Raw genomic sequence first — 18,969 nt, forward strand, 5'->3', positions numbered from 1 at the left:
GTGGCGGCATTGAAGGCCAACGCTGATATTTGTTACATGGCTGCAATGCTGTGCGGTGTTCGTGCGTGCGTGCGTCTAAGTGCGAGCGTGTGGACAGGATTCTCCCGTGCGCACTGTGCCCACGTCGAGGGGCGGGGTGGGTGGCAAAGCGGGGACAGATGAGGGAGAGAGGGAGAGGAGGGCAGGACTGGCAGGGTGCGGTCTGAAATGGCAACAGCTCGTCGTGGAAGTGGAGTGGATTCAAGTGGAAAGTTGCAGCCTGTTGCGCGCAATCCACTCACTGCAGGGAGCATCAAAAAGCTTACAATCCACGGGGGATGGTGTGACACTTTTCGTGGAGCAAAAAAAGAGAGAGGGAACGCCACATTAAAAACGTGGACGCGCAGTTACTGCTGTTTTCTCTCTCTCTCTTCCTCGCTCTCTCTCTCACCCACCTCATCGACTTTGAACCTGTTTGTTTAAATCCACGGACTTTACAGCTTGCGCAGTGCGCACTCAACGTCGATTCTTCAGGGCAGAGCCTGCGAACATTCCCATTTAAGTGGACTTTTATGGTGCCCTGATGCTGAGGTGCCAGCTGGAGTAGCGCGATTTGGGGGGCAAACTGCAATCGGATGTCCCGGACCATGGACTCGACAGGTGAACCGGAGACGCACTGAAGACGCAAATCTCCCTCGGGAGAGTGCTCCCTCCTCCCGGGGCGATGCGGACCCCTTTCCTCCTTCTCACCGCCTCTCTGTGGGCCATGGTGCTCCTCCTCGCACCTGCCTCGGAGGGCTGCGGACCGGGGAGGGGTTACGGCAAGAGGCGGCTTCCGAAGAAGCTCATCCCGCTGGCCTATAAGCAATTCAGCCCGAATGTGGCCGAGAAGACGCTTGGGGCGAGCGGGCGCCCCGAGGGGAAAATTACGCGCAGCTCGGAGCGCTTCAAGGAGCTGACACCCAACTACAACACTGATATCATCTTCAAGGACGAGGAGGACACGGGCGCCGACAGGCTCATGACCCAGGTGAGAAAGAGGAAGATCGTGAAGAGGAAGACGAGGAGGAGGAAGAGAAGCGCTGGGAACACTTTGCAATGCTCGTCTGCGGACAGAGACACGCATTTGTCCCATGCAAGTGATTTAGGCCATGTATGGTTAACCGTGTCTATGAATCACTTCAAAAGGCGCAAACCTCACAGTTACATCAAACTATGCTCTCCATGTTTGCTGTCAGTTAAATATTTAAACCAAAATGATTGATTTCTTTGATTCATAGCTTCACCCCCGGTGTTTTGGTTCCGGAGTAAGGCAGCTGGGATTTTAACCGAATGATGAACCGCTATTCTGGCACGTACTATTTTAAATGTTTACACCGCATGTGCACAAAAGAAACAGGACTCAAGTGGCATAGCAGAAACAGGGGTGCAGGCATGCGTGTGTCGAAGCAGAAAAAAACAGAGCATCTCTATAAACAGCGTTTATATACACCCCCTAAACAGCAGGTGACAAGTGGCGGTAATCAGCGCCGATTAGCGGGCGCAGTTCCGCATTGGCGCATCAGCCGCCAGTAGGGCGAGAGCAGAGGGAAGACGTGAAAAAAGTCGTTTTTTCCTTGCTCCTGTGCTTTAATTTGCCCAGTTGTCCTCAAACATGGGCACACAAATATTATTTTTAAAAATATTGGGAGAATATATTAATATGTGTGCATGCAATAGCTTTTAGTGACCAGTTTCCGTCAAACTGTTTATTTTATTTTACTTTTCTGGCGTACCCCCCTACCAAATATTACATTGTAAATTAAGTCGCTTTCTATTGTGAATTAGAAGGTGATGACAAAAACTGATTGCTACAACGTTTCACTTTGCCTTGCTCTGTTTTGAATGACTTTCCTAATCCCCTGTGTCCACCTCCCTTTAGCGCTGTAAAGACAAGTTGAACTCCCTGGCCATTTCTGTGTTGAACATGTGGCCTGGAGTGAAGCTGAGAGTGACTGAGGGATGGGATGAGGACGGCCATCACTCGGAGGACTCGCTGCACTATGAGGGACGTGCTGTGGACATCACTACCTCAGACAAGTGTGCATTGCACAAGACAAGAACAATTTATTAAAAGCAATGTGTGGATTCAAACATGAAGTCTTGACTTCGATGCTATGTTCATATTCACAGAGACAGAAACAAGTACGCCATGTTGGCTCGGCTCGCTGTCGAAGCTGGATTTGACTGGGTCTACTATGAATCCAAAGCCCATATTCATTGTAGCGTCAAGTCAGGTGAGCAAGCAAACTATTGTGCATTATTTTATGAAACAGTAATGATGGTAATGATACTTCCAAGATCAAAATTACAATTTTAATAATATCTGATTCAAAAGGAGTTGGTCCAGTTGAATAGAATTGGTGCCTTTCATCTGAGTCGGGAGGGGCCTTGCTGCAAGGGCTTTGCATGTTGTCTGTGGCTACTTTGACTTCCTCCCACAAGCCCAAAACATGCACAGCATGATAAGTTAATAGAAGTCTTAATGTCTTTTCAGTGTGTACAGAAATAATCAGGTTGGGGTTTCGGGTTAAGTTGTATATAGGGTTGAGTTTAACCTTAATGGCTATTTATGGTTGTGATCAGTCCAAGATGTACCTTTTTGTCACTGCAAATGAATTGCTAGTTTGATAGTTGTATGTTATTTAGAAGCGTATCTGATAAGGTACCGATTGTAACATTGAAGCAAGTCCCTTGATGGAACACAAATCATGGGGTGGCTTGAGCGCTAACAATAGTTGAACACATTCCATTGTGAGCTATTCTAACTGTTAAGACATTTTGGAGGCCCATGTCTGGTACCACCAGTTATTTGATGCCAAGCTACATTCTAGCAGTCCATTGAGGTTAGTAGGCTGTGAGATGATTAACTCTCTCTTTGTTTTGCCATTGCTTTTCCCTCGGTAGGTTTCTCTCAGATCTCTTATCTGAACCTTATCACCTCCTGGTTGCAGACCTCTTTTTCTGCAAGCCACATACTTAGAGACATACACACCTTTGACAAATATTTGTCCGCCTTGAGACATACTTAAGACACCCACATGCATCAATCAAATATGAGGTTGGGTTGGATTTAAATCAGTCAAGCAAATTTATTTGATTCCAGTGACTGGTGTGAAAAGTTAATTTATTCTATTTTCTATCATTTTCTCCATCAGCTGTGCTAACCTTTCACTTGCTTTTTTTTTTTTTTTTTTTCCCCCCCCAAACGTACTTTCCCGTCTATTTGACCCCAGGCCATGCTTAGATACAATCTGCTGGTTATCCATTACCTCTGGCTGACTACCTTCCCTTGCCACCTCGTCTCACTGTGTCTTAAAGAGGCACTTTACTCCAAAGTATTCGGCAACAGGGAAGTAAACACCGTTTTACCGTCTATGACAGCTTTCACAAGTCACTCAAGAACAAAAATGCACCGAAAATGCATCTGTTTATTTGTGAGTGCGCTATGCTAACTTTAGTATTATATAAGCATCTCTACTATCATTTAACATATGAATGAATCACTGGAATGATTTGAAGTCAGCACAAGCCACTTTTTTTTTGATGATTTTGATGAAGACCTGATCGTATATATGTCTGCAAGAATGCTGACTAAAAAGACGCTGAAGACGTTATAAACAGTCAGTCGCTGATCCGCTGAAATAACATTGGCCTTCAGTCAGTGTCAAAGTCCAACTTGATTTATGGAGCACAGACGGATCAGATTACCATATGAGGAAGTTCAAGGGTGGCTCCTTTGAGAAGGTTTTATTTTAGTTTTGTCGTGTTTACAGTAACAAAGTAAATGCATCCGTACGATCGCATCCACATCTTGATTTTTCTCCCATCTCAATTTTACAGAACATTCTGTCGCAGCCAAAACTGGCGGTTGTTTCCCAGCCGATGCTCAAGTTACCCTCGAGGGCGGAGTCACCAAACAGATGCGTGACCTTCATCCCGGTGACCGCGTTTTAGCTTCCTCCACAACCGACGGCTTTGGCTCACTTCTCTACAGTCCGGTACTCTCCTTTTTGGATCTCCAGACTAACGTCACAAAGATCTTCACCCTCATTGGAACCAACACTGGACTTAATATAACGCTCACGGCGGCGCACCTCATCTTTGTCACGGACTGTGTTGACGGACTCAACAAAGATGACGTAAGGACAACTTTTGCCAGTGAGGTGAAGCCGGGTCAGTGTATTCTGACCTCGCAAGGAACTGAGACGACTCAAGCTGTCGTGACTTTTGTAGAGGAGAGGCAAAGCACTGGCTTGTATGCCCCACTGACCCAGCACGGGTCTATAGTAGTGAACAGCGTTTTGGCATCCTGTTACGCCGCTGTGAACAATCATCATTTGGCCCACTGGGTTCTAGCCCCGCTGCGTCTCGTCCGCACCCTCATGGGCCCTGCTGAACAACAAACTGATGGAGTGCATTGGTACGCCTGGCTTCTACAGAGAGTTGGGGAAACGCTACTGGGCCCAAAATACTTCCACCCTTTGGGAACTGAGCGAGGACTTTGACAGAAGAAATAGTATGTCGACGTCAGCTTGTATTTAAGAACCAAAATAGTGGATGTGTTGGGAAACATCTTGAGCAACTAACTAATAGTGTAAAGCAGTATAATGGTGGTCTCTCTGCACTCCAAAATCTTGTGTTATCAATCCCAATACATTACTCCATATGGTGTCAGGATTCAGTTTTCATTCTGTCATTCAGTTTTACCTTCGAGCACCTTAGCATTTAAAACGACTGACGTGTTAATGTTGCGTTTTGAAAACAGAACAGTCAAGAGGTTTGGGAGTGGGAAGGCAAAGCATAGATTAGCACGTTCTGAGACTCAGTTTTCCGGTCAGTAGTATTTTACCAAAATACATTTGACTCAGGCTGTATTAAACTACTGTATAATTCGAGCTGTTTATATATTATGCTCCATAGCCGTTATTTTCTTGTAGTTCCTTGTACTTGATAACTTTCCTTTGCATGACCGTTTTCATTGCATCCATAGATTCCAAACCAACTCTTGGCAAACATGTTTTAATTGAATGACATTTTCTAACTAGCTTTTGATGCAAATGCTTCATGGAGAATTATTATTATTATTTTTTTAGTATTTTCATGAAGACACTATAGTGTTTACCGATACGCAAAGATTTGTCAAATGTGTATATTAAGCTATTTTCTGAGAAATTATTTAAAGATCTATTTTTAAGAATGTAAATGTATTTTTGGGAAGGGGGTAACATCGTGCATTCATTTATTTTATATTTAACATAAAGTTATTACAAACAAGAATATGTTTTCTTTACAAGCAAAATGAGATTTAAGTGATAAAGCATGACGAAAATCACTATGAGTAACTCCATGTAATGCCGCAGGTAAACTGCTTGTTAATAGAATGTATTGACACTTTAAGCACAACGGGTAAATAAACGAGCAGGTGATAATGAGACTGAGTTGGTGTCAGGGTGGGCTGATGCTTGCTTTCAGTACCACGGACAGCAATTCAGATTGTGTTTTCATCTTCTTCTACATTCTGTACTCTTTGACACAGTACATCCTGCTGGTGGCAGCGATAACTGCATATATTAGATGATGATATGTATCAAAGCAACCAGCAAAGGGTGCTGCAATCTAAACCTACCAAATCAAAGCTTTCTACAAATAAAAGACAAGAGAGTCAAAACTGATGGAGGTTTGAAGTCTTTTTTTTTTATATTGGGGTGGGTAGGTAAGGAAGATATTTGAATATTTTTAAGATGTTTATCCCAAACATAGGAGACTTGTCTTAAGACAAATAGAGAACCAAAGTCGTGAATAATAAATAAAAATTAAAACACAGTGCTGTGACGCCATTGTTGGAAACTGAGGCAAATCTCACTCAAATCACTGAGCAATAAATAAATAAATACAAATTTAAAAAGTCAGTCTCTATATGTCTTGCCTCCATATATTATCACAATTGAATCTCTTTGGGCCACAATACACTGGCAACATTTTGAGGCAAGATTGATAGAAAACCACGGAGGGAAGGGGGTGATGTGTGAATATCCAAAATAAATCTCCTCAAAAGTTCCCTTATAAAAAAAGAGAATAAATAAATAAATAAACACAATTTTCGGTGGGAAAACATACCTCAAAAATAATCCCAGTAGCATTGTATTAAACGAAAGGTTTTCACACAACAACACCTGGGAAGTCAGCATGCTCACATTAACTCACATACACATATGAATGTCTTTATAGAATATGTAGCTGTCATCACTTGGCAAAATTACACTTATACACAACAAATGCACAATTACATCTGGAACCTGTAGTACCAGTTTGAAAAGCTCCTCGTCAAATGGGCGCACTTACTTCCGTGATTTTATCCCCATAACATTATTCTAGAAATCAAAAATGTATTTTCCGAAACACACATACACACACACACCTCACTCTCACTTGAATACGGTAATACCAAATATGAATCTACGTCGAGTTTGCGAATGTGTTTGGGCTATGTAAGAGCGAAGAACCTGACATAAGTACAAAACACTCTGTAGCATTCTCAGTTGGCAAATATGGTGACCGCTATACATATCATCATTGCTTGGCAGCATACAAAAATAAAACAAGTAGCTCTGGTGCATATTTGGAAACATTTGCATTTGTGAGCAAAGTCGTGTTGATGAAAGTAGGAGGACGTCGGCACGTCTTTTAAAAGTGGATGAAGCTGGCTCAGTTAGAATATGATTGATCCCAGTGTGATTAAATCTGCCTAACTATTTTAGTACCAGTTGCAGCTTCTCATTGGTGCAGATTGCTGGAAAGCTTTCAGGCAAGCCTAACTTTGTTGTGTCGATTTGTTGAATGCATAATGACTTCCTCTCAACACTGTTCATCACCATGAAAAAAAAATACAACACCCGGTGGCCCATGTTTAAGTGAAAAGTAGGATTTAAGATGTAACGATCGTTACAGCTGCCCAAGACTAATGACATTGATTTCTGATCGGTAAACAACGTCTCCTTGACACCTGATCTTAACAGGTCGCCCTACCTGAATATTTAAAAATCACTTGCTACATGTGACCAAAACAGACCAAACCACAAATTTGTTTCAGAAATAAACTGACTTTGTGTTCTCTGATTATGAGAGTTTAGCGATGAGAGGTGGTTTGTAATGAAATATAATGATTGAATTATGCTAAGTCATTACAGAGGGAGCCACATTTGCGCTAATCCCGCATAAGGTCAGGATTCTCTTTTCAGTCCAGCACTGTAAGTCTGAAACTTGCCCCTTGGTAATGGCTGTTATTTCTTTTTTGTAGGAATTCCTCAGTAGTGGAACTGCAATTTCAGTTCTGCTTTTATGGACAAAGTCCGAGTAATTAGACAGGGCAAGAATAGGACAGGGAGTGGGGATGATAGACGGGAATGAGTGAAAGAAAAAGGTTGGCGTGACAATGAAACTTTTTACAGCCTCTGGGTGAAGTTTTCTGGGAATACACCTTTGGTGCCATTTTCTTTTTTCTGCTTCCAGTCATCCTCTTTCATTCCCATCAGCCAGCCATCATCCTAAAGATACAAATTGAGACATGACATGATGTTTTATCTTTGCGACGCAAGCATTCGTGAATGGGTGAGTATGTACCTGTTCATCTGGGTTGTCAAAGCTCATGACTAGCACCACGTCACCTGCCTTCATTTCAAGTTCGTCCGTGTCATTTGCGGCATAGTCATGCATCACTTGGACCTTCGACACACAAGCAGAAGCAGAAAATGAAAAATTTCTCCTCCAAGGGCCGCATACAGAAAAATAGAAAGACGCAAGGGCCAGTTTAATAAACATGATAAAATCAGTTAAGTTAGCAATAATATAATTTGGAAAATGGTAGTGATTGGAAAATGAAGCTTCAAATTTGCTTCACGAACCAGTTGTACTCTTTAACTCCTTTAAATATCAGTTTGTGTTTATCATTGGGCTGAAAGTTCACCGATTTGCCATTTTGTAAACCTTTTTATTCAAACCAACAGTGCCATCTAGAGGAGTCAAAATAATACGAGTGGTTCATGAAGCAAATGTGAACCTTCATTTAGTTTGTCCGTACTTTGGACACCACTGGGTTAGAGGAATATTGCACTCAGTCAGTCAGGTGTTACCTTAAACAGGAAACCAGGAGGCATGTCAGGTGACTCTGCCTTTTCTTCAACGGGTTCTTTATTTACTGCAGACGTCTAGATGGGAAAACACAAATTAACTTCACAATCATTATCTTTTTCGAAATGAAAATATTTGTCTCTTTGTACTTACGTCATTTGTTGGTGTTTCCTCTGCTGCTTCCACCGCTTCTGCTTCAGGAGTTGTTTCAGATTCGCCCTGAGACAACAAACGCAGCAATAAAAAAGATGAAGCAGACACTGCGCATGATTTAAAACCATAAATAATTGAGAGGGTGTGAGAGTGACACACTACGAGACAGACGACAACAAAAGCAGTGCTGTGACAACACAGGCAATAAAGTTGAATAAACGCAGTAGATATGTGAGCACCTTATTCACCTTTTGTACGTCTAGACTGCAGTTACTAATTTATTTCTAGGCTCCACAAGTTGAGAAAACACTGATGCATCCATTCTGTTGGTCATGATGCATCACTCCTTCTTTCAGACTCTTAATTCACAATTTTCAAACCTCCTTAAGAGCTGATGCATCCACCCTTTTCATCCAGATGCATCTTCTTGGTTACCTGATCCTCTTCATTAGCAGCATTAGGAGGAGCTTCTTCTTCACAAGCGTCAACCGGAGCCTCAGTTGGACTGGTGGCGTCCTCTGCATCCGCCTGCTTGTCGTTCTCCACCGGATCTTCCTCAGCTTCCACAACAGATTCGTCATAAGCCTGCTGGGTTCCATCGTCCTCCCAATCGTCGTTTGCGTCATAGTGAACCGCTTGGGTATCGTCGTCCCCCCAACCCTCTGTGGCAGCGGCTATGGGGTCATAGCGTGCAGGCGGCGTATCATCGTCATCGCCCCAGGCCTCCGCAGCAGCCGCCACAGGGTCATACAGCCTTTTGGGGGGCTCTTCTTGGGCCTCGCCATCCTCTGGCTGAGGGGCAGGGGGGTTAAGTTTCAAGGGGTCAGAGTTCATAAGACATGTCTTACCTTATGACTGGGTTTGTAAATCATTGGGGGACAATTAAGTAAATTTTGTGGGGTTAGGGTGAGGGTTGCAACATATGTTCAACAGCAAAGCTAAGAGTTGCAAAATGATAGGTTGTTCCAAAGGGTTAAATTAAGGAAGTTATGGAAAAGTATTGTTTGATGAAACATTTGAAATCAAACTGCAACATATTCACCGTTGCAGCATCTTCATCAACATCATTTTAAGAAACTGAAGGCATGGGGGGGGGGGGGATAAGTCTTTGCTGGGAATAAAAAAATATACAACTTGAAAAAAAAGGAAGTTAAAGAGGGATGGCGAAGGGATCAAGGAAGCCTTTTCCACCAGAAGATCGATGTGAGTTCTGTGTTTACTTGGCAAGCAAGGCTTCGAAATCACAGAGCAAATGGTCACATGGCAAAGGGAGAGGGTTGGCTGGGTATCTTTGTAAGAGCAGAAGTGTCATTCCATTCTGAAGTATTGCCCTTTCCCTCAAGCTGTAATTGCAGTTGTCTTGGAGACACATCTCTCTTACAGCGATGAACCAAAAGGTTAGTTCACACTGTGCAAGCAAGACCTTGTGAAGTTGCCCATTTGATTTGATAGCCCTGGCAGAAGCCTTCACCAACGGTGAAGACGGCATTCAAGATGAGCAACTTCACTTGTTTCTTCCCTGTGTGTTACATGGCAGGTGGACTGGACGCGTGTTCTGTCAGTGTAACATACAGGGATACATGAAGCAACTAAAACATGGAGGTCAATTCACTTTCAAAGGTTATTTTCTAACCAATCAAGGGTATTACATTCCATTTAAATGCAACATACATTTTTGAAAATGAATTGACTGGTTTAATTTTCTGCTATTCAACACTAATTAAAAGTAGTGCAGACAACACACAAATGGACGGATGTAACATTTATGGAGTAATGCCTTTAGATACACAAAGCAGCCATTACAAAAATCTCGTAATGGCCACGTGACACGATGGTTCACATTTACACAATGGGATGTGAACATCGAGTATGATCATAATTGTTTTTCTATATTAAATTAGTAAAGTAGCTCTGGGGGTCGCTTATCTTACCCAGGAGTCTGAGTTTGCTGGCTGTAATATGAGAAGAGGTGAAAAAGATCATGGAAGATAGAAAATAAAGAACAGGTTAATAAAAAGAAAATCAAAATAATAAAAAATAACTACAAAATAAAATAATTAAAAATTAAAGATAATAAATAATAAAAAAAGTTAATTTAAAAAAAAAAGTATTCCACTGTTTGTGAATGACGGATATCCACAAACCTCTGTCGGGGAGGTGACATTTATATCAGGAGTTGCTGCAGAATCAAACAGATTGATGATATTTTCCGTTTTCATCTCTTTGGATGGGGTCACCTTGGGTGGAGGAGGCACTGCTGGTCTGAGCTGTGCCAAAAACACCAACCATTAAAAACCTTGGTTGCATTTCAAACAATGAGATAACCTACCTACCTTGGATGGGGATTTTGGAATTGGCGGCGGTCCTCCTGGCTTGAGGGTGTGGTTAGACTCATCGATGCCACTGAGTCAGTTAGAAGAAATACAGGGTGGAATAAAAAAAAGAATCCATATTACTCAGAGTGAGTATACATAACAGAGGATAGCGGAGAAAGAAAAGTTGCAATTCATGCAAAGTTGTCATGCAAGAAAAGTGAGTCTCCATCTCTTCCTTTTACATCACTCTTGCATCCCATGCAAGCAGGCTGTGCCCGTGCCTCAGTTAGACCTCACAAGAGAGCCGTAGTTGTGACATCATTCTTATATACATATTTACATACATATATTTTTTACTTGTATACTTTAGAAGCTGACAGAAGCCTCAGAACTGAAGATATTTAAAGAGATGGACGTAAAGAAAATTAAGTACACCAGCATGGGACATAAAAAAAAAATCCATAATTCTCTATGCAATATGAAGAAGATTCTCAAGACTCGAAGATTAGTTTGGTTACGTAACACACTGGTGCCACATTAAACCATTAATGTCTTGCCCATCTCGTTCCTATCTGCAGCTCTGAGAGCACAACGCTCTTTCCAGACAAGCACTGTGAATTCTCTCAAACCTGCAAACTGGCTGACAAACAGACAAGTGGACAGACAGAGCAACAGTTGCGTCACCGTCCTTGCTGTTTACCTCCTATTTGCTCCTGACGATAAGGCGCTGCGGTTACCTGTCTTTCTGTAATGGAGGTTCAGGGGTGGCTTCAGATTAATGAAGGTTTATCCTTTGCTTCATATGTAAACCCTTCATTCATTCACTTGCTATAATACCATTGGGATTTAAATGAATGGCAAAATTTAGAATGATATAATGAAACTTGCTCACTGACCTGCTTGTGTCCGTCTGTTCCAGTTTTACCAAGACATCGTATAAATCTTGATCCAACTGTAGGGAGAGTGAAAAGCAGAAGACATTAGATGTTGTTTTTAAACTTTATCCTTAATATCCCAATTTAAAATATAACAGCCCACAATAAACTTTATGGTTGCCCTAGTGATGTGTCCCAATTCTTGACACTCACCCGACTAATTTCTTTGTGAAACTTTTCCTCAAAACCAGCCAAACTCTGGAAGGTGCTGACATAAAAACCAACACGACTGCAAAAGGGAGAAAAAGTGGACGAGTGACAAATATTCACGACATAGCGACACATAGCTATGCACAACAAGAGTTCACCTGTTCCACAGTGAAGGTAACTCCTCCTGTAAGTCAATATTGATTTCCTCAAACACCTTCTGGGCTCTCTCCAATTCCTCCTCTGCCTAAAATAATCACAACTGGGGTTGGTTTCTTATTTTTGCTGTATGATAGCGACAATAAACAGGTTGACACTCCCAAGGAAAGATCTAAGTGTCTATCATTAGCAGTGTGGTGTACCTGGCTTCTGGACAAGCTACTCTGGGCCACATTGTGTGCTGACAGAATCCCTTGAGCCCAGCCGGGTGTTGCCCTCTCCAACAAAGAGGATGGCTAAAAAGGGAGAGAGCACATTTGGATGCCCTCCTCATCTTAAATAGAATCGAGGTCAGAGTTTACACTTTACCTTGGTGATTTTAATCCCGCCGTCCTTTTTCTTGGTCTTATGCGTGGTGGAATAGTTGTGTCTGGCACTGTCGTAATCCACCAACTTTCTGTCCCTCTTGGCAATACGAGCCTGAGTAACAATGTCATAACGTTTGTGCCGTTCATATTAAGTGGTCTACGATAGCACGGCGGCTAACCTTAATATCAGGAAACTGTCCCAAGTAGGTATCCATGGAGATGAGGGCATGATCGACCAACTTTTGATGGTAGTCAGTCCAGAGCACATCACAATCCTTGAAGATACATACAGATGTTAAGAAGAAATATGGAGTTATGTTTGGAAAAATGTGTTAAAAAATATTATTATTATTATCATTATTTTATCACGTATCTCCGGACTATAAGCCGCTACTTCCATATACAAGCTTTGAACCCTGCACCAAGGATCTTTCATGATTTTTATGATATTTTATAATTTGTCCATATTCTCTTATATTTGGAAACAAAACATTAAAACACCTGCAGTTTATAGTCCAGTGCATTTTATTTATGAACAAATCAGTTTCCTTGAATTTTAGCTGGTGCGGCTTATATTCAGAAATTATAGTAGTCATATAGTTCTAGACTCAAACATATTTTTAAGAATATGAAATACTCCCTGGCCACAACATTAGGATTAAAAGAACACATAATACAACATTATAAGAATAACATGTCTGACCTCCGCAATGGAATCAACTTCATCCTTGCCGTACCAGTCGGGCTCATACATGTCAGCAAGGCATGCCTGCACGTTCTTGGAGGACTCGTGCATGGCTTTGAAGAAACACATCATGGTGTACATTTGCAAAAACTGGAAAATGTTCATTGATATATGATACGCATGATATTATTTAACCATCAGTGTATTTCTAACCTTTCACGGCCTCTAGGTATGCTCTCAGGTCGCGCTGGAGTTTGCTCCCTTCAGCCTGAAGAGATGACACATGCATGAGATGACCACAATAGTCGTATATTAAATAATACAATTCTGTTGTGGTGGCTCTGATCAAATCGCGGACTCTCACATATTGTTTGTTGAAGTTTATGACTCCTTCCTCGAAAGCAACATCTTTGGTCTCATCTGCTTTTCCAAGCTTCTGTAGGACCTGCCAATCAAAAAATGCAACAACGCTATCAATAATGGTATATTTAAATTCTCCGCTGTCACCAATCACCAATAAACGGAAAAATGAATAATTAAGATAATGTGAAATATTCAAATCAATTAGAATTCATTATTTGACATTCATGTCACAGAAATCATTTGAATAACAGTCACAGTCAATATGCCATAATACAAGAACTCCGACAATAAATCTTTGTACAAGACTTTCCCATACAGCTAATTAAGGCAACCAAAAAATTAGGAACGCCTCCTCCAGATGTACCACATACTATTGACTGCCGAAGAGTGCACATGACGCTCACGGACGGTGCACATATAGCTTTAAGTAAGATAGCGCCCTCTGTCATTCATTCATCGCATCCCTAACGTGCAATTACCGAGGCCTCCCTATGCATAGGAAATGTACAGTAAACGAAGCAGCAGCGTTTGGCTTGGTACTATCATTGTGCACGATTTAAATGTGACAGGATTTGAGGCTGTGAGACGCACGCATGGATGGCCATGATTGTCTAAGAAGTGCCAAATTGACGATTCAAAGTGGGCCCATCTGTTTCTCCTTCAACATTCACTTCAATGACATTGGCTTAAATACACGGAAACAGGGGGGTTGCACCGGCCGATACCCAAATGCACCATCTCAGCTCCCAGCTGTGAGGCTGTCGTGATGCGACATTACCCCCTCGATGGGGGGATGCGCAACTTGGTGCCTCGCTTCTTTTCCAGGCCTCGCATCTCTTCATTTCCCACATTTGCTTAGTCCGCGGCTCTTACCTTCTCTTGGGCTCGTGTTAGCTTCTTCTGAACGTTGCTGGCCACTTTCCCTGCAGTCAAACCCTTCCCCAAATTGAGCTCAGCCATCTTATCGCGTGGATCAGCCTGGGGGACGCGCACGGGTAGGAAGTAAGAGCAAAAAACAACGGCTGGACCGCTAGGGTGACCGTGTAGGAAAATGCATCAATGTCCCGATGAGAAATACAAGCGTTGAATGTGCGTGTCGCGTGAAGCGTGAAGCTGATGTGGTATCAGTTGGATGATGCAAAGCCAGGCTGGCTGGTATTCTCGAATATTGAGCTGTTAAGTGTGCGCGTCCACGACACGGGAGGAGGATGCTGACAGAGATGCTCTTAAAGGCGCAGAACCTGCTGCGCGTACACGTCACGTGTAGTTGCGTACTAGCTAAGCCGAAGTATATTACGGTAGTGGTTCTCAAATTCGAACACAAAGTACCACCTAAAAAAATGGATATCTAAATGTCAACATCACCTAATGCTTAATTAGAAGCACTTTTAGATAAATAAATAAACAAATCCATCCATCCATCCATCCATCCATCCATCCATCCATCCATCCATCCATACATCCATACATCCATCCATACATCCATCCATACATCCATACATCCATCCATACATCCATACATCCATACATCCATCCATACATCCATACATCCATCCATACATCCATACATCCATACATCCATCCATCCATCCATCCATACATCCATCCATCCATCCATACATCCATACATCCATACATCCATACATCCATACATCCATACATCCATACATACATAAACATAGGCATTATACTTCCACTAGTTAGATCTCTGGCAATGTTCTTCAAAAAATATTTTATGTGAATAACAAGGAAAGGAACAGTATTCTACATATAATAAAATAAACTGATATATAGTCGTACAGGGCAGTAGCAACGCAATTATAAAAACAAGCTTCTACAATTGTAAGAAAATGGTTCTCATCCAGACATTTAAAAAATTGAAAATAAATTCTGGCTTATTTCATCAACATTTTTACAGAGTGATAAATTGTTCTCCTGGAGATGGCGCCAAAAGCACATTACTTGTAAATGTTTAATTGTTTCATAACCCTTAACGCATCCTCACCCATCAGACAACGGTGTATAAAGGGGGTTCAATATTGTGTATTATTTATTTACGTTTGGCTGTAAGAGTGCGTCAATTATCTTGCCAATTTACAGACGAAAATCGAGTCAAAAATCGCAATACGTGCAAGATACTGTGCATTGCCACGTATATAATGGTCTGGTTTTCAAACAATATCCTATAATTGGATTTATTGCCATTGATCAAATTTAAGGGAATGTTAGCTTTTCTCCGCGTTGTTTAGAACTCTCCGTGGTGCTGAAACAGAACACTTGCTCTTTTTATCCTCACATATCTTCCCCGCGTGAGCCCACTGTTTTTTTTTTGCCTCCTCCCCCCTATTCACTCACTTGTGCCCCTCACCCCTAACCCTCCCCCAGCCTTTTATTCTGCACAATAACAACATTTGGCCACGAGTCACCAAGCCTATTCGTTGCTGCCGTAATGAAATGGATCTCTCCCCCCCTCTAATGCCGTGGAATGGTTTGCCCCGACCTGCACGATGAGACGCTGACAACAAAGGAAGCACATCGAGAGTGCTCTAAGGGGAGGGAGTGTGATGTAAACACAGAAAAACGGCTCACTTGCGGTTTTTTATTTCATTTCCTGGACCATCATGGGCTCTCAATATTGCATGAGGCGGACACAGCGTTTTTGCGTGGACAGACTCAATTATTACACGCGTGGATGAGAGCAAGGAGTTGAGAGCCGTGTGGCGTGTTGCTGGAGTTCTTCTCCAGGTTGGCACCATGCAATGAAATTGAAATGTGGTCTTTTTTTAAGCAGACCAAGAGGAGAAGAGATCCTTGTGGTTGTCTTTTCATGGAAACAGTCGACTATGTTTTTATTAGGTGAGTTTTCTTTGTTCTGACCTGCAGCATGGCGCACGCAACACCGAGATTCCTACTAAGGCTGCATTTTCTAATTATTAAAAAAATAATAAAAATAACATGCTGATTAGCATCCTTCTTTATTGAATGTTTTTTTAACGTGCGTTTGAAAATGATACCAAACGCACTGATTAATTATGTGCTATTGTTTGTCTCCTATTGTTTTCATTAGGGAATATTTGGTTGTTTGTCAAACATATTTACCTCTACTCTTGCCAAGCGTCTCGCGTCTATATGATTCCTGATGCTATCTGAAAATAATAATTAAAATCACTAAACTCGGGATTTGATAATAATACATAAAGCATAATTTGGTCTATCGAGCTATGTTTTCTTTTCTTTTGTCTTTTGGTTGAAGCAAATGACTGTCTAATAATGACAAGACCAAGAATATACTGTATTTTGTATGCATCATACTCAGAATGTATTTTTTCAAAAATACGTTGATGTTATATTAGGTGGTGAACAGCACGATGGATGAGTGGTTACCACCTTATATTTCTGATGTTGGGGGTTCAAATCCAGGGTCTTCCTAGCCCTTCTGTTTCCTGCCACAATCCAAAACATCCTTCTTGAAGACCCCAGATTGTCCTGAGCTGTGAAAATAAGTGCAAATGATTGTTCATCCGTACAGTCTGTGCTTCACGATTGGTTGGTGACCAGCCGGGGGTGTCATTTGAAAGCTAATATTGATTTGTTGTTGTCAGTGAGGCAAAATTCAAATACTTTGTCAGACACTTGTTGAAGGTAGTGAAGTGTGTTGTGTGTGTGTTTGTGGGTGTTTATTTTACATTTAATACCATGGCAAAACAAACTCTTTCTAGCGGCTTTTGAATTGTGACATCAAGAAGAAAAGATGTTAAGCCTAACAATGGGTGGTACGTTATTTGCATAAAGCACACTGAAAAATAAGCCCGACAGGAATACAAAATGTAGATCTAACACAAGATAATTTTCCTTAGTAGAGAACACAAAGAGTAAAATAGTAAGATTGAATCATTGTGTTTAAATAGAGCTTAGTGTCAGAATGAGGTTTTATATTCAAGTAATGTAATAAAAGGGGTTGTGACTAGCAGGTATGCAAAAGATTGGCTGTTCAAATGAGAACACGGGAGATAATGGAAGGCATAGTGCGCATTACATGGTATTTAAAGATCCATTCTTTTTAAAAACCTTTTGAGTGATGCCCCATATGGTGCAGTGCTCTTATATAACTGTAATCAACATCCAAGCAGTCTTCCTCAAACCTTCGCCTAAGCGCCAAGCTCCGAGTTGATGAACAGTTTGGCCACAAGTCAAATATTCTATCTCTACCAGACATTTTTCATTTCAGCCGCTAAAAAAAAAGTGTTAGCCATCTTGAGAGGATTCAGCCGTTTTCAGAAATTATACTGACGCAAGAAAATATGAGTCAGAAGTCCAAGGGAAAACACAAAATGGTTGGCTCATTCAATTCCAAATTGCAATGGAAGATAGTTGAGTGATGAAACAGAAAAAAAAAATAACAGTAGTGTCATGTAGCGCACAGTTCAAAGGAAAGCAAGACAAAGCGAGGGCTACACTGGGAATTAAGCAAACTAGGTGAGGGACACAAAGGATGAGTGGCAGAGAAAGTCAATCCTAATCCCATTAATAGACACCTGAGACGTTTTTGGCATACAGACGCACGCAAGTCACCCACACAAACGTCACAGTCTGTCCCACCATATGGAATCGACGGTGACGTGACCACAGTTAGTGTAATGAGGACAGCATCAGATGTGACTCACAGCATGCATGCAGCCTCAGGCGCTGCGGCCAGTGTGGACATTTGTTTGCCATCTAGATGCTTTGATACGAGGCCCGTCTTCTTATTAGAATCTGTCAGATGCAAACATTATCTGCCATAGATTCCATGCAATTTAATTGTGTTGAATCAGTGCATTAGCGACTTTAGGAGAGAGGAATATCGATTTGCTTTGAACCAGAGACAAATTACACAATCTGGTCCGGCGTTGTTGTGTGCGAAGGAGCAAAGCGCTTGAAAGCAGCCGTCGAGAGATGACGTTGAAAGATAGAGAATGAACTGTAAGCTGATGAAAGCCTATTTAGCCCCTCGCTAGCTCACCTTCATCCTTCTAGCAATGACCAGGGCTTATGGAGGGATCACCGTTGAGACCACCAACACTCCACAACAAACTGCCTGTACTGTGTTTTGGGTTTGTGTGCTTTGAGTTGGCTGGATGATGCCATAGGTCACTAGCAATCTCAATAAATTTGTCGCACAAAAAAAGGGAGAACAGAGAGAGAGTGTGAGGAGAAAGTTAATGGTTGTTGTAGCTTCCATACAAATCACTCTGCTGCGTTTAAACTTAATGACCTCAACAGACACATGACTAAAGTTGAGGACGTTCCAATGCGAGTGCTCAGAGGATTAGCTTTGTGTTCACGTATGCAGTCAACGCACGTATTTCTGACAGCCTAAAGGACGTATAACAATGTTATAGCCTCTAAAGATGTCCTTTCCTGGAGTTTGGACTAAGTGTAAACAAAGAGGTCTAAATACTGATGCTAATAAACACAAAGCTGGAAATAAGCAAAGGCGTTCTTGTTAAGATATTGTGAACTCTAAAAATGAGCGTTTAAATAAAGAGCAACAAATTGAAATTGTATCAAGGACTTCTGGGTCACGATCGAATTTAACACAAACAGTGGTTAGCTGTTAGATTCCATTTATTCAAAATATTTTTTACCTGGTTTCAGATTTTCAAACTATTAACTATTCTAGGATTTTTTATTTTAATTTTTTATTTTTTTTGCAT

General features: G+C 41.6%; 2 protein-coding genes across 2 annotated transcripts; one reads left to right on the forward strand and one right to left on the reverse strand.

Annotated features, from left to right (window-relative positions):
• The first annotated feature begins 206 nt into the window (after nt 1–206).
• On the forward strand, nt 207–5,693 carry LOC133160122 (indian hedgehog B protein-like). The gene is made up of 4 exons (XM_061287709.1): nt 207–1,009; nt 1,901–2,058; nt 2,152–2,255; nt 3,862–5,693. The coding sequence occupies exons 1-4, from the start codon at nt 704–706 to the stop codon at nt 4,524–4,526; spliced, it is 1,233 nt and encodes a 410-aa protein (XP_061143693.1). The 5' UTR covers nt 207–703; the 3' UTR covers nt 4,527–5,693.
• A 2-nt stretch (nt 5,694–5,695) lies between these two features.
• LOC133160123 (myc box-dependent-interacting protein 1) lies at nt 5,696–14,422 on the reverse strand. Its single transcript, XM_061287710.1, has 18 exons — nt 14,147–14,422; nt 13,275–13,355; nt 13,124–13,178; nt 12,929–13,023; nt 12,405–12,500; nt 12,227–12,337; nt 12,061–12,153; nt 11,860–11,945; nt 11,705–11,780; nt 11,513–11,568; nt 10,635–10,704; nt 10,446–10,568; nt 10,233–10,253; nt 8,737–9,093; nt 8,302–8,367; nt 8,151–8,225; nt 7,642–7,743; nt 5,696–7,565 (listed from the first exon to the last, which is right to left on the reverse strand). The coding sequence occupies exons 1-18, from the start codon at nt 14,231–14,233 to the stop codon at nt 7,464–7,466; spliced, it is 1,752 nt and encodes a 583-aa protein (XP_061143694.1). The 5' UTR covers nt 14,234–14,422; the 3' UTR covers nt 5,696–7,463.
• Nucleotides 14,423–18,969: the final 4,547 nt, after the last annotated feature.

This window comes from Syngnathus typhle, linkage group LG9, assembly GCF_033458585.1.
Source record: "Syngnathus typhle isolate RoL2023-S1 ecotype Sweden linkage group LG9, RoL_Styp_1.0, whole genome shotgun sequence".
NCBI classification, from domain to species: Eukaryota; Metazoa; Chordata; class Actinopteri; order Syngnathiformes; family Syngnathidae; genus Syngnathus; species Syngnathus typhle.